This window comes from Monopterus albus, unplaced genomic scaffold (assembly GCF_001952655.1).
Source record: "Monopterus albus unplaced genomic scaffold, M_albus_1.0 scaffold35.1, whole genome shotgun sequence".
Classification (NCBI taxonomy): Eukaryota; Metazoa; Chordata; class Actinopteri; order Synbranchiformes; family Synbranchidae; genus Monopterus; species Monopterus albus.
Window position 1 is genome coordinate 2,033,014 of NW_018127915.1, and position 12,082 is coordinate 2,045,095.

The following is a 12,082-nucleotide window of genomic DNA, read 5'->3' on the forward strand; positions in this document are numbered from 1 at the left end:
CCCTACCTGCTCAACAGGGCAGCAGCTTTAAAGGTTAGATGGAACCACATTCATTTAATACTTTAATCCGTTGCCAAGGCCTAAAATGTTCTTGGCCAGTTTACATTTACTAAGTACTCACAGAAATACTTCAGATCACCCTTCTATGTTTGGGCTAAGCCATTACTGCTCCTGTGTTTAGGTGAATCTGTTTCCCTACTTGGGCCGAGTGCGAGGCATAAAGTCAGTTTTACGAGACCTAAACTTCCAGAGCAAGCAGATGGGCCGTCGAGAGAACAAGGCGATAAACATGGAGGGCCGGGTTCAGTTTGATCTACTGCAGGTCAGCTCTTAATTTACAATAGTAAAATAGTTGAGTTACTGCACATTTTGTATGTTGTGCGTTGCTTGGATAAGAATGTATTTAGGAAAAGACAGACTAACTATAATGTGACTGGTGTGTCTTTTTTTTATCAGGTGCTCCTCCGGGACTATAAACTGCGCTCATACACACTAAACGCTGTTAGTTTCCACTTCCTGCAAGAACAGAAGGAGGATGTGCAGCACTCCATTATCACTGATCTGCAGGTTAACCTTGTTGAAAGTTGTCTTTGGTTGCTGTCATTAAGCAATATTTAAGTGTCTGTAATTTTTCTGTAATAATGTGAAAAATAAGATACTAGCTTCTTAAAACGTACACTGAGTCTGTCGCTCTCCCCTTTTCTTCAGAATGGCAGTGAACAGACACGTCGTCGTTTGGCGGTCTACTGTCTGAAAGATGCCTACCTCCCACTGCGCCTGTTGCAGAAACTGATGTGTGTGATTAACTACATAGAGATGGCCAGGGTGACAGGCGTGCCTCTCACATACCTGCTCTCAAGAGGACAGCAGATCAAAGTGGTGTCTCAGCTGCTGCGACAGGTAACAAAGGGAAACACAAGGAAGAGTTACGGCACGCATTCAGGTTTAAAGATGGAAACTAAGCATCTGTTCATGTTTAGGCCATGAAACAGGACCTGGTCATGCCTGTTGTAAAGACAGAAGGAGGAGAGGACTACACAGGGGCGACTGTCATTGAGCCAGAGAAAGGGTATGTATGTTTGTGATTTATGTGAGTGTGTGACCCCACTCTGCTCTTGGTTTTAATGGTTTTGTACATGCAGGGTTCTCCTATTCCTTTCCATCACCACCTTCTTCTCTGTGTAGGTATTACAGTGTTCCCATTGCAACCTTGGATTTCTCCTCCTTGTATCCATCCATCATGATGGCTCACAATCTGTGCTACACCACCCTGCTGCAGAAGGGCTCAGTGGAGAAACTGGGGTGAGCATGTCCTTGTCATTATATAAGGTTAACTTGAAAATATTTAAGCAGCTTTAGTTTCCCTCTGCGTTGTCTTTATTTTTTACTTTAAATGATACAGTATTGTGTAACTTTAACTAGTTTAATTTGTGTCGTCTTCATGACAGTTAAAATGTGTTTGTCTAGTATTAACATGATGAACTGATGGTTGAAGTGGTTGTGTGTCTTCAGCCTGTCACCAGAGGAGTTTACCATTACTCCGACCAGGGATCTGTTTGTGAAGAGCTCTGTGAGGAAAGGACTTCTGCCGGAGATCCTAGAGAACCTGCTGTCTGCCAGAAAGAGGTTCAAATAATCACAATAACAAACTGGCCTGAACTGAGTATCTAGCAGTTTAGTACAGGCTTTAATACCCAGCGTCCTGGTCTGCTTGTCCTCCTGTCTTTCCACAGGGCCAAAGCGGAGCTGAAGAAGGAAACGGACCCTTTCAAGAAACAGGTGCTGGACGGTCGTCAGCTGGCTCTCAAAGTCAGTGCAAATTCTGTCTATGGCTTCACAGGGGCTCAGGTGGGCAAGCTGCCCTGCCTAGAGATCTCACAGGTGAGCTGGTGATGCTGGGTGACAAACTCGGGAATATTGTTCAGACCTGATACAAGTAATTACACAGTATGTGGTGTTGTCAGCTCATTACGTTTACATGCTATGAATTATGTGAGCAGTTTTCAGCTATGGAACACTGTGGTCTGTTTTACACATTATATTGTTGTATTAAAAAAAAAAAATACAACAATATAAAGTCTTCCCACTGTTCTGCACAGATGTGAAGTCGAAACATGAACGAGAAACAAAGATGTAGAACAGAGATTAGTGTTAAAATAGAAATCACAGAACAGGTAGAGAAAGACAAAGAACTCCTGAAAGACCAACAATGCAAGGCATCTGGCTGTTGTTCTTGTTGTTCTGTGGAAAGTTGACAAATTTTGATGCACAACACTCAGAGTTGAGGAGATAAAGCCATGAGCAGTTTTGCTCAGTGGCAAAGATGAATCCCATTCGTTGAAATATAGCCTGTAATGTAGCTGAAAACGGACTCATGGCTAATAGGAGCTTATTTCACATCGTTTAGTGATACACTCATTTAAATATCTTCACTCGTCTCACCCAGAGTGTCACTGGATTTGGAAGACATATGATCGAGAAAACCAAACAGTTGGTGGAGTCCAAGTACAGCATTTCCAGTGGTTACCAAGCTGATGCCAAGGTCAGGAATACTTGTGGCTGCCCTCCATCAGTACTGAACCCAACTCTTCTCTTTTTGTTTCCCTTATTCTTGTTAACATATCAAATATCAACTCACATTTAGTTTTGTTCCTCGTTTTAATTTGAACACTTATTTTTTTTAATTTACTTTTTAAATCTGTCATCTGTTAAGGTCATTTATGGGGATACAGATTCCGTCATGGTTAAACTGGGAGTTGCAACAGTAAGAGAGGCCATGGCTGTTGGGAGGGAGGCAGCAGAATGGGTGTCCTCCCATTTCACACCACCCATCAAACTGGAATTTGAGAAGGTACCACACTACACCCTAATTTGACCAGGATGTATGTTTAACATCTGATAAGTTGAAAATATGACACAGATATTAATATGTGATGCAACAATCTATATTTGGCTGTTTAAGCCAATACTTCAAATGAACGAGGACAGTGTGAACATATAGCAACACGTCTGGCTGCCACATTTTCAGAAATCAGGCAGCTGTTTCAGGGTTTGTGACTCAAGGAAAGTTGCAGCTTCTTCTCAGCTCATGAGTTTATTTTTCTCACTTCCACAGGTGTACTACCCATACCTGCTAATCAACAAGAAGCGCTACGCAGGCCTGTATTTCTCCTCCAGTGCAGACACGCATGACAAGATGGACTGTAAAGGCATCGAGACTGTCCGCAGAGACAACTGCCCTCTGGTGGCTAATCTTATCAACACGTGTCTACAGAGAATCCTCATAGACAGGTACACTCACATGCTTATTGCACCAGTGTGATTTCATTCCTTCATAATTTAATCTTTAATTTCATTTGGACATACTGATTAGAACTCCATAATTATTTATGCAGTGAAACTATGTGGCTAGATTTTTAGCTTCTAACAAAAAGCGAGACTCTGTCCACTTCCTGTCTTTTGCTTGGTTGAACCTTAACTAGAGCTGTAAAACTGATCACAACTGACGTGACTGGTTGAACCTTAACTAGAGCTGTTAATATGGCTGTAAAACTGATCACAACTGACGTGATGTCCTTAGGGATCCTCAGGGTGCTGTGGCTCATGCCAAAGAAGTGATCTCAGACCTGCTGTGCAACCGTATCGACATCAGCCAGCTGGTCATCACCAAGGAGCTGACACGCACTGCCCAGGAGTACGCTGGCAAACAGGCACACGTGGAGCTGGCAGAGAGGTCTGATTAACTGACTGGGCATTGCAAGATTTTATTTGTAATAATACATAAAGACTGTGATATGGATGAACTCACTCTTTAATGTTCACATTTTAAAGGATGAGAAAGAGAGATGCAGGTAGCGCACCAAACCTGGGAGACAGAGTTCCATATGTCATCATCAAGGCTGCAAAGGGAGTAGCAGCATACATGAAGTCGGAGGTCTGTAATGTCATCTTTGTCTTTTAATGTGCACATTTTTTTAAATCTACATTTCCTTGTAATACATATTTATTGAAAGTCCTGATTGTTCTATATTGTTTCAGGACCCGATCTATGTGCTGGAGAACAATATTCCCATTGACACTCAATACTACCTGGAGCAGCAGCTGTCCAAACCCCTGCTGCGAATATTTGAGCCCATCCTGGGAGAGAGCAAGGCAGAGAGCATACTGCTCAGTAAGTCTATGCGCACACACACCTCTATACACATCTTGTTTACATTGTTGATTAGCTGACTAAATCTTATTGTTTACATTGTTGATTAGCTGACTAAACCTTTTTAAGCAATGTATCATGGGCATTTGTCATTGTTGCTGACATTTGTAAACTAATCTAAAGATCTGTAACAGTATTAGTAATCTATAGAGTTCTGATCAAAAATAATCTGCAGCCTCACACTTGTCTTATGGATCAAATCTAATGTGAGCTGTACAATTCAGCCAAGAAATGTAGAGAAGAATCTTAGTGTTAAGATATATAAATGACACTTAGCATGTGTTGTGTTCTCAGATCAGAACATTACTGCTGATTTTGGGCTCTCTTTCAGGTGGCGACCACACTCGCTGCAGGACGGTGCTGACCTCAAAGGTGGGAGGCCTCATGGCATTCGCTCAGAAGAGGAGCACCTGCATCGGCTGCAGAGCTGTGCTCAAGTCTGATGGTGTGTGCGCAGCACTTTAACATTTGGTTTTCCACTTGGAGTTCAGATGATATATTTCATATTTAGAGTTCAGATCCATATTTTTGTATGTATACTGGAGTCTTATACAGTGTGTGTAACCTGTTTCGTTGCAGTGGCTGTGTGTGATTTCTGTAAGAAAAAGGAATCTGAACTGTATCAGAAGGAGGTAAGCAAGATGCAGATGATGTCATATTGCCTTCTGGTGGCTCTTCTTAGCGTAGGGGGAAATTATGAAAAATTTGATATCAGATTTATTTAAGTACAATTATTTTTTTCTTTTCTTTTGGGCTCCTAGCACATTGTGCTGATTAAATTGCGACTCTTTATAACTGACTGTTACACTAAAGCGTAAACAGTTACGTCTTCCTTAGGTTGTTTTAAATGTGTTAGAATTAAGGGGATAATATCTGAAAACATCAGTTTTCCCATTATGTCTTTGATAATTACAGATCTTTCACCTCAACACCCTGGAGGAGCGTTTCTCTCGCCTATGGACTCAGTGTCAGCGTTGTCAAGGCTCCCTCCATGAGGATGTGCTCTGTACCAGGTACATATACAGTTCACATGTACATGCTGTATTTATCATAACTCTGAAACCCAGATTGTTTAGCACACAACTATGGTAACACTCTTCTCTCCTCATACCTCTGCAGCCGGGATTGTCCCATCTTCTACATGAGGAAAAAGGTCCAAAAAGATTTGGATGATCAGAGCAAGTTGGTGTCTCGCTTTGGGTGGTGACAAAGGGGTACACACACACACACACGCACACATTCCTCTTGTGCCTTGGACTTTTACTCAGTTGCTGGATTTTTTTTTCTTTCTTTTGGTACTTGTAAAATATTTCTTTATTTTCTAATATGAAGAAAATGACAGTTTTTTTTGTAAAATAAAATCAAAAAGCAGTCACTTCAGGCTGTCTGGTTTGATCATTACTCGTTTAACAGTCACAGCAAAAATGATACTGGAAGCAGTTAATTGTACAAACAGGTTACTGAACCACATTGTGGTTGAACACACCAGACAGTGAACATCTGCACTTGAAGAGCTTTACAGTGCATGAGCTTTTTTTTTTTTCAGTGGTAGATTCCCTGTTCTTTTCCTGTGATGAAACTGTGTAGTTTTACAAAAAGCAAAACAGGAACTTAACTGCCTTCCTCTTCACTGTTATTGTTTTAGTAGAACCACAGAAACCACATCCCCTCCCGTCCACTAATTAGAGTGAAACCCCTCATCTTTTCATGGCACAAACTGGAGGAAGCTGGATGTAGTGTTTGTTACATGTAAAAAGAGGAGGTCTTTATTGCCAGAGGTTACAAATCTATGGAAGCTCATTGCCTTTACCAAAGGGGACAAAAAAAACCTGAGAATTGGATCTCGTAATTATGAGACCTTTTGTCACAATTGTAAGACAGTACAGGTCGTTGGAACACTACATGGATGTAGTGAATTACACTGCAGGCAGCGACTTTGACACCTGTTTTAGCCTACATTTGTTTACATTTTGGAACAAGCTGAATTACGTTTTCTGTACACTATTGGATGTTCTGACAACTGCCACTGAATTAAACCTGATGATATGCACTGCAATAGATCTCATAATTAAAGGAAAAGGACCGATAATTATGAGAGACTGATCTCGTAAATATGAAATTGCTTGCAGTGGTTGGAATGATGTAGAACTTACCTGAAAAATCGTCAGGTTGACAGTTTTAGTATCAAAGAAATTCAGTGATAGTTGTCAGTACATCCAATACTGCACAGCAAAAGTCATTGGCTATTAGCTAATTTGGCTTACTTGGTATTCCAAAGCATTGTCTAGGCTAAAAATGACAAGAAGAAAAGACCTCAAAATTCTGAAGTAGTAACTCGTAATTTCAGGATCCTCATCTCATGATCATGAGATCTTTTCTTGTAATTGTGAAACAGTAAGTTAGAATTACGAAAAGATTTCATACTTACGAGAATTTTTTTTTGGTGAATGCAATGTGCTTCCATACAAATCACACTCTGGACTTGGTTTGTATTTGAGAAAGGTACCTGTCACTGATCTTCTTGAAAACCCTTTAACCTTTACCAGTAAAGAGCCACCTGGATAAACAAAACAGACAAAATGTAAAAGCCAAAGACATTTTACTTGTTCATTACAGCAGACTGCATAACAGGGTTTCCATTGCTTTCAGTGAGAACTGTTCAGATCTAATTATGTACATGTATTTTAGAGTTGCTGCATATTTAACACCATAGCAAAGTATGAATCCTTCCCGGGTGGAGTCACTTCTGCTGCATTGCAATTCGACTGAAATATTGCTCCTTGAATTTTGATATAATCTCAGTACGTTGGTAAACAGCTGTTTTAACGGAGAAGTTTTAAACTGGGGGAAGCTGTTTGTAATGCTACAAAAATATAAATTTAACAATCCACTACGTTTAGGGTGATGGTAATTATCAAAGAAGACAAACAATGCTATAAAAAGTGGTTGCCCTAAATATTATCATCCAGCATAAGGTACGTTCTGATAACATGACTGTCGCTGGGAGATTTCCCACTGAGTTAAACACTGGTTTCAGCATTGGTTTAAATGTACCACATTGTATATTTGCACATGCCACATGCTTTGGAAATAGTGGTGTAGCATAAACAATGCTTGAACATAGTGACTTAGAGCTGCGTCCACCACCAACGCCAGGACTGATGTAAAACTTGCATTAAAAGGTGGACTTTGGAGCAAACAAGGCTGATACTTCAAACAATAAGTTAATGAGGCTGTGAACTTTTACAGCCATCAAATCTCAACGGATCATCTGCCACAGCTGTCTTTTATTCCTCTGGTCCTGATAAAACACCGTATTCCTGAAAAGTTGTTTAAAATGGCACTAACTAATATTAAAAATTCTAAAATAAACACACAACAGGAAATGAATAAAGTGCACCTAGGAGTCTAAAACACAATTTTGTGGCTTTGAGACTGGATCATATCCTACTACAGCATGGTCTTTGTGAGAAAATCTGAAAACTAAACTAGATATTGCTGTTGTGTTTCAAGCCCCAGAGGACACACCAATCTGTGGAAAAAAAAAAAAGGGGGGGGGAAGGTCTAATGGTGGAGATTTGGGTTCATCGCCCCTCCTGATGGGACAGTGCAAAGTGCACCATCAACTGTTTCACTGGTCAGACATTTACAGTTAGAAAAAAAAAAAAGAATTATCATTTTGGACAAATTCTCTTATTGTGGGGGTGGGGGGCGGGGGTGGTGGACTTTCACCACGGACCTCAGTTTTTTCACTAATGCTGACCTTAACAAAAACAAAGTTTCTAGCTGTTGGCCCATCTAAACAAACAAAAACTACTTAATTCACAGCGTTAAACGGAAACTGCACATTGGATGAATAAATGGCAACTTACTGTAGGTGGAAACTGTGACAGCAGTAAAACTGGACTTTACCCCCACCTGCCTACCTGCCCGGAGGTGTGTTAGACATCTCCATGGTGACAGGGAAGGCGCAGTGTGTGAGCAGGGAACCAAGTGCTGGGAGGGATGCTGGTGAGTGTGGTTTGCTATAGAATTAAGCAACGTCTCTGAGTGTTCTTCTTGCTCTTTTTGTTGCTGCGGTTGGTCTCCTTGTATCTTCTGATCTCCCGTACCAGCGAATAAAAGGCTTCCTCCACACCCTGCAAGACAGAAACAGAAAAATGCATGCTTATCACACACAGACAGCTTGTTGAAAGATTTGTTTATTTTGCCACTTACGCTTTTTTTCCCCCCGGCTGTTGCTATGCTGATGTCATATTTACTTAAACAAGGTTTGCACATGTGTGGATGCAAACTAAACACAGGTGTTACTGCCTTTCCCATTTACCTGTCTGGTTTTAGCTGAGGTTTCGATAAACGGTACTCCATAGCTTCGTGCCAGCTCCTGCGCCTGTCGCGTCTCCACTGTGCGGGTGCTCAGGTCGCTCTTATTCCCCACCAGCACCATGGGAACACTGTCACTGTCCTTCACCCTGTTGATCTGCTCTCTGAGGATGAGACACATTGAACATCACCGAAGAGACTGAACCCACCCTACTTTGGGGAGACTGGGTTACAGGACCTTAATATGGATCAGATTATATGAACATGAACTAGATTCTAGACTACAATGTCCCCACAGAACCTGTAACCACACTCAGCATGTCTACAGAGGTGTTACAGATAATTACATCTGCAGTTCCTGCTAAAGAGGAAGTAGCCTTTGTCTGTGGCCACTAGACACAGTTGTATTTTAAACACGCTCTTCAGCAGACAGTCCTACTTTGACAGCACTGATTTGTGACTGATAGAGCAGCCTGCGTTGGTGTATACAAGCCATGAAACATCTTGTACCTGTACAAGTGAACATCCTCAAAGGACTTGGTATTGTTGATAGCAAAGACACAGAGGAAGCCCTCTCCTGTCCTCATATATTGGTCCCTCATGGCGCTGTACTCCTCCTGACCAGCAGTGTCCAGGATGTCCAGCAGACACGTCTCTCCATCAATCACCACCTGTTTTCTATACGAGTCCTACAACACAGCATCGACATGATCACACAAGCAGCAGCAGATGTCTGCCAAGTAATGCGACAATGTATTGCATGATATCAATTCTCATGTTTTGTGGCACATTGCTGCATCATATAGCTGCAAGACCCTGATGAAGGAAATAAACCTGCAGAAACCTGAATATTGGTTAACAATAACTGATTACAGCTCAGCACGTTTATCACTGAAAATAAAGATTTAAAACCAACTTGTGGTGTCTTAATGTGGGAAAACATTACACAGCAACATTAACGCTGTTGACTCATGTCTGTTTGTGAAACAAACGACAGCTTATGATAAAGCCGTTATGATAAAACCATAGATTACATACAGCTTCTTCAGCCTAAATCTACAAACAGCAACATTACAATAACAAGAATTACTGTTATCACCAATATTAGCTAATAAAATCTTTAAATCTCAAGATTAGTGTTTCTAGCTTGAAGCTGCATTTCATCTCAACTCAGTAGTGAGTGGATGACACTAGAAACCAGTGTCCCCCAATTCAGTGGTGATATGAGAACGTTCAAAGCCCGTTTCTCCTGTGACCTGGTGTTATGGTTATGAGATCTGAACTCAACTAGGATGTTAAACATCCCAGGAGTTTGGATAGCAGGGCCTTATAGATGGAGACACAGATATGCTCATGCCTTCTAGACAGTGATGACCATCAGACCTTTTCTTGTAACTCACAAAAGAAAAGTGAGTATATTAACAACTGTATAGTAAATCAAATGGCACTGTGGTAGTCCGGTGGTTTAAGAGTAGAGGCACATATCGTGGTTTTCTTTTAGCTGAAGGATGAACAAGCTCTGTTTCGGTATATGAAACCAATTTCAATTTTTTATTTTTGGTCAAGATGTTCAACATGGGTTTTATAGGACAGTAAGGCTTGAAAATAATCACTTACTACTTACTTTAAGGTTTTAAATATTAAATATGATGCACAGTCACAGATTCAACTGCACAGGAATACATGAAGCTGTGAAGTTAAGCTCCAACTCAAGCAGCTGCAGAATTAAACTAAGTCTCCCATATTTGTGCATCAGGAATAATACTCCTGTTGAGTAGTATGTAGTTGTACCAATTACATTATGTGTTTCGGGTGTATTACATTCTACAAGGACACTGTGTGTAGAAGTTGGTCTCTCACCTCGATGGTTGGATCATATTCATCAACGAAGTGGTTTTGGATGAGCTGAATGGTGAGAGCACTCTTCCCGACACCTCCGGCCCCGACTACCACAAGTTTGTACTCGGTCATACCTGTTAGGGATCGAGCCAGCAGGCAGTCATCAAAAGGCGTGACTTCATATTAACCTAAGAAGCTAACAAGTTTAACTAACTGACAAATCTAACCGCTTTATCTCACCCTCATTCTCCCTACACTGACATGGCGACGACACTGACCCAGATTTAAGGTTAACGTACTATCCGCTAACGTTATCTTAATGTTAATCACTTTTTTTGGCCAAGTATGTTACACACAAGGAATTTGTCTCCGGTACAGAACCGAGGCAGCCATCTGCGGCGCCTAGTCGCCTTCATGTTAACTCTTCCGTTTAGTTGCTGAATCGACATTAATGAAAGCTGGTGGTAAAAATGGGAACAGTTTAAATACACATACTTACCTTAGTGTAGGATTTGTCACAGTCTGAGAAACAATGTTAGCTAAGCTAGCTGAGTTTAACTAGTGGATAAATGAGATTAGCTTGCTACATAACGTTAGCCTGAAACGATTTCCTTGTTCAAAACACTTGTAGAAACACTTCGGGATATGTCCGAAACTTGTATTTGGAATTCCCTGTAAAAACACGAACAACAGATGTGTGCCGCTATTAGTGAAAATCTAACTTCTTGTAATAAATGAACTAAAGTGCTGAATTCGTATTAGCTCCTATTTAGTCTCCACTGTGATTCATTGCAAGTAGTGCGTTTTGGCGTTAATCCCCTCATCAAACAACCAATGAAACGACGGCAGGCAGACAGACGTCGCAAAGGCCAAGTCACAGTGGAGTTCTAGCTTGTAACCCCGCCTACAACTAGCCAATCCGTCCAATCATAAGCAGGAATAACCCTAATTGGGCATGGCCTGTCAAGCAACATTCCTTCTCTCACAGATGGCTCCTCTCAACGACTGGGTGGGTGGGTGAACAGTTATTTATAATGCTGAATGTCATTAATTGTGTTTAGACTCATTTATGTACCAATTAACTGTGCATTTCAGTTCTAAATATGACTAACTTCAGCCTCATGCATCATATTACAATAAATAGTCCTACAATAAAAACCATCTTCACGAATATTGTCCACTTTCTAAGGTTTCTAATTGTTTTATTTTGAAAGTGTTCACAGGAAAAGTTAGTATAGTATTGTGCCTGCCTTGACAATATACATACATCTTCCACCCCGAGGAACTGCAACACACAATTAAATTCGTGGATAATTCACAGTAATAATCAGATTAGTCGTATTACAGTAAAGACATTATCAGGGTGACTATTACAAACAACAACAACAGCAATATACTAACAGTAATATTATAATAGTAGTAATATTAGCATTGGTAATTATTATAATAGTTGTTTTCTGGTGTGGAGACCAGTTGAGTAATGGGACTTGAAGGTTGACCTGAGCACGAGTTTGTGTTCACCTTGGTCTAGTGGAACTGCAACAATACAATGAATTCATGGCCAATGCATCGGTATGGACAAATAGTATGATTACTATAAGTAATAACGGTAATTTTATCAACAAAAAGGAGCATTTAGTGAATAAAGAGCCAGATCGGTCACTCAGTTTGTATAGGCCATGTGTGAACTAGGAATTCAAATATCTAACA

The 12,082-nt window shown here is 40.7% G+C and overlaps 2 protein-coding genes across 2 annotated transcripts in view; one reads left to right on the plus strand and one right to left on the minus strand.

The window, feature by feature from the left end:
* pold1 (polymerase (DNA directed), delta 1, catalytic subunit) overlaps positions 1-7,878 on the plus strand; it is a 16,394-nt gene extending 8,516 nt beyond the window's left edge. The window contains 18 exon segments of the mRNA XM_020597757.1: positions 1-33; positions 182-322; positions 457-567; positions 709-900; positions 981-1,069; positions 1,186-1,302; positions 1,513-1,626; positions 1,734-1,881; positions 2,447-2,542; positions 2,714-2,851; positions 3,116-3,291; positions 3,581-3,733; positions 3,832-3,934; positions 4,039-4,171; positions 4,542-4,655; positions 4,790-4,842; positions 5,126-5,223; positions 5,330-7,878. The exon segment at positions 1-33 is cut by the window's left edge and continues 45 nt beyond it. Of these exon segments, the coding sequence (XP_020453413.1) occupies positions 1-33; positions 182-322; positions 457-567; positions 709-900; positions 981-1,069; positions 1,186-1,302; positions 1,513-1,626; positions 1,734-1,881; positions 2,447-2,542; positions 2,714-2,851; positions 3,116-3,291; positions 3,581-3,733; positions 3,832-3,934; positions 4,039-4,171; positions 4,542-4,655; positions 4,790-4,842; positions 5,126-5,223; positions 5,330-5,417 (2,097 nt within the window). The 3' untranslated portion in view covers positions 5,418-7,878.
* Positions 6,820-11,252, minus strand: LOC109958833 (GTPase HRas). The gene is made up of 5 exons (XM_020597759.1): positions 10,872-11,252; positions 10,394-10,506; positions 9,044-9,222; positions 8,538-8,697; positions 6,820-8,349 (listed from the first exon to the last, which is right to left on the minus strand). Exons 2-5 carry the CDS (start codon positions 10,502-10,504, stop codon positions 8,236-8,238), a joined length of 564 nt encoding a protein of 187 aa, XP_020453415.1. The 5' UTR covers positions 10,505-10,506; positions 10,872-11,252; the 3' UTR covers positions 6,820-8,235.
* Positions 11,253-12,082: the final 830 nt, after the last annotated feature.

Coding starts and splice junctions, on each gene's coding strand:
- LOC109958833 (XM_020597759.1), bottom strand. CDS start 10,504: ATGACCGAGTACAAACTTGTGGTAGTCGGGGCCGGAGGTGTCGGGAAG. Junction 8,698..9,043: donor GAGGATGTTCACTTGTACAG/GTACAAGATGTT, acceptor TCTCATCCTCAG/AGAGCAGATCAACAGGGTGA. Junction 8,350..8,537: donor CCTCAGCTAAAACCAGACAG/GTAAATGGGAAA, acceptor TCTGTCTTGCAG/GGTGTGGAGGAAGCCTTTTA.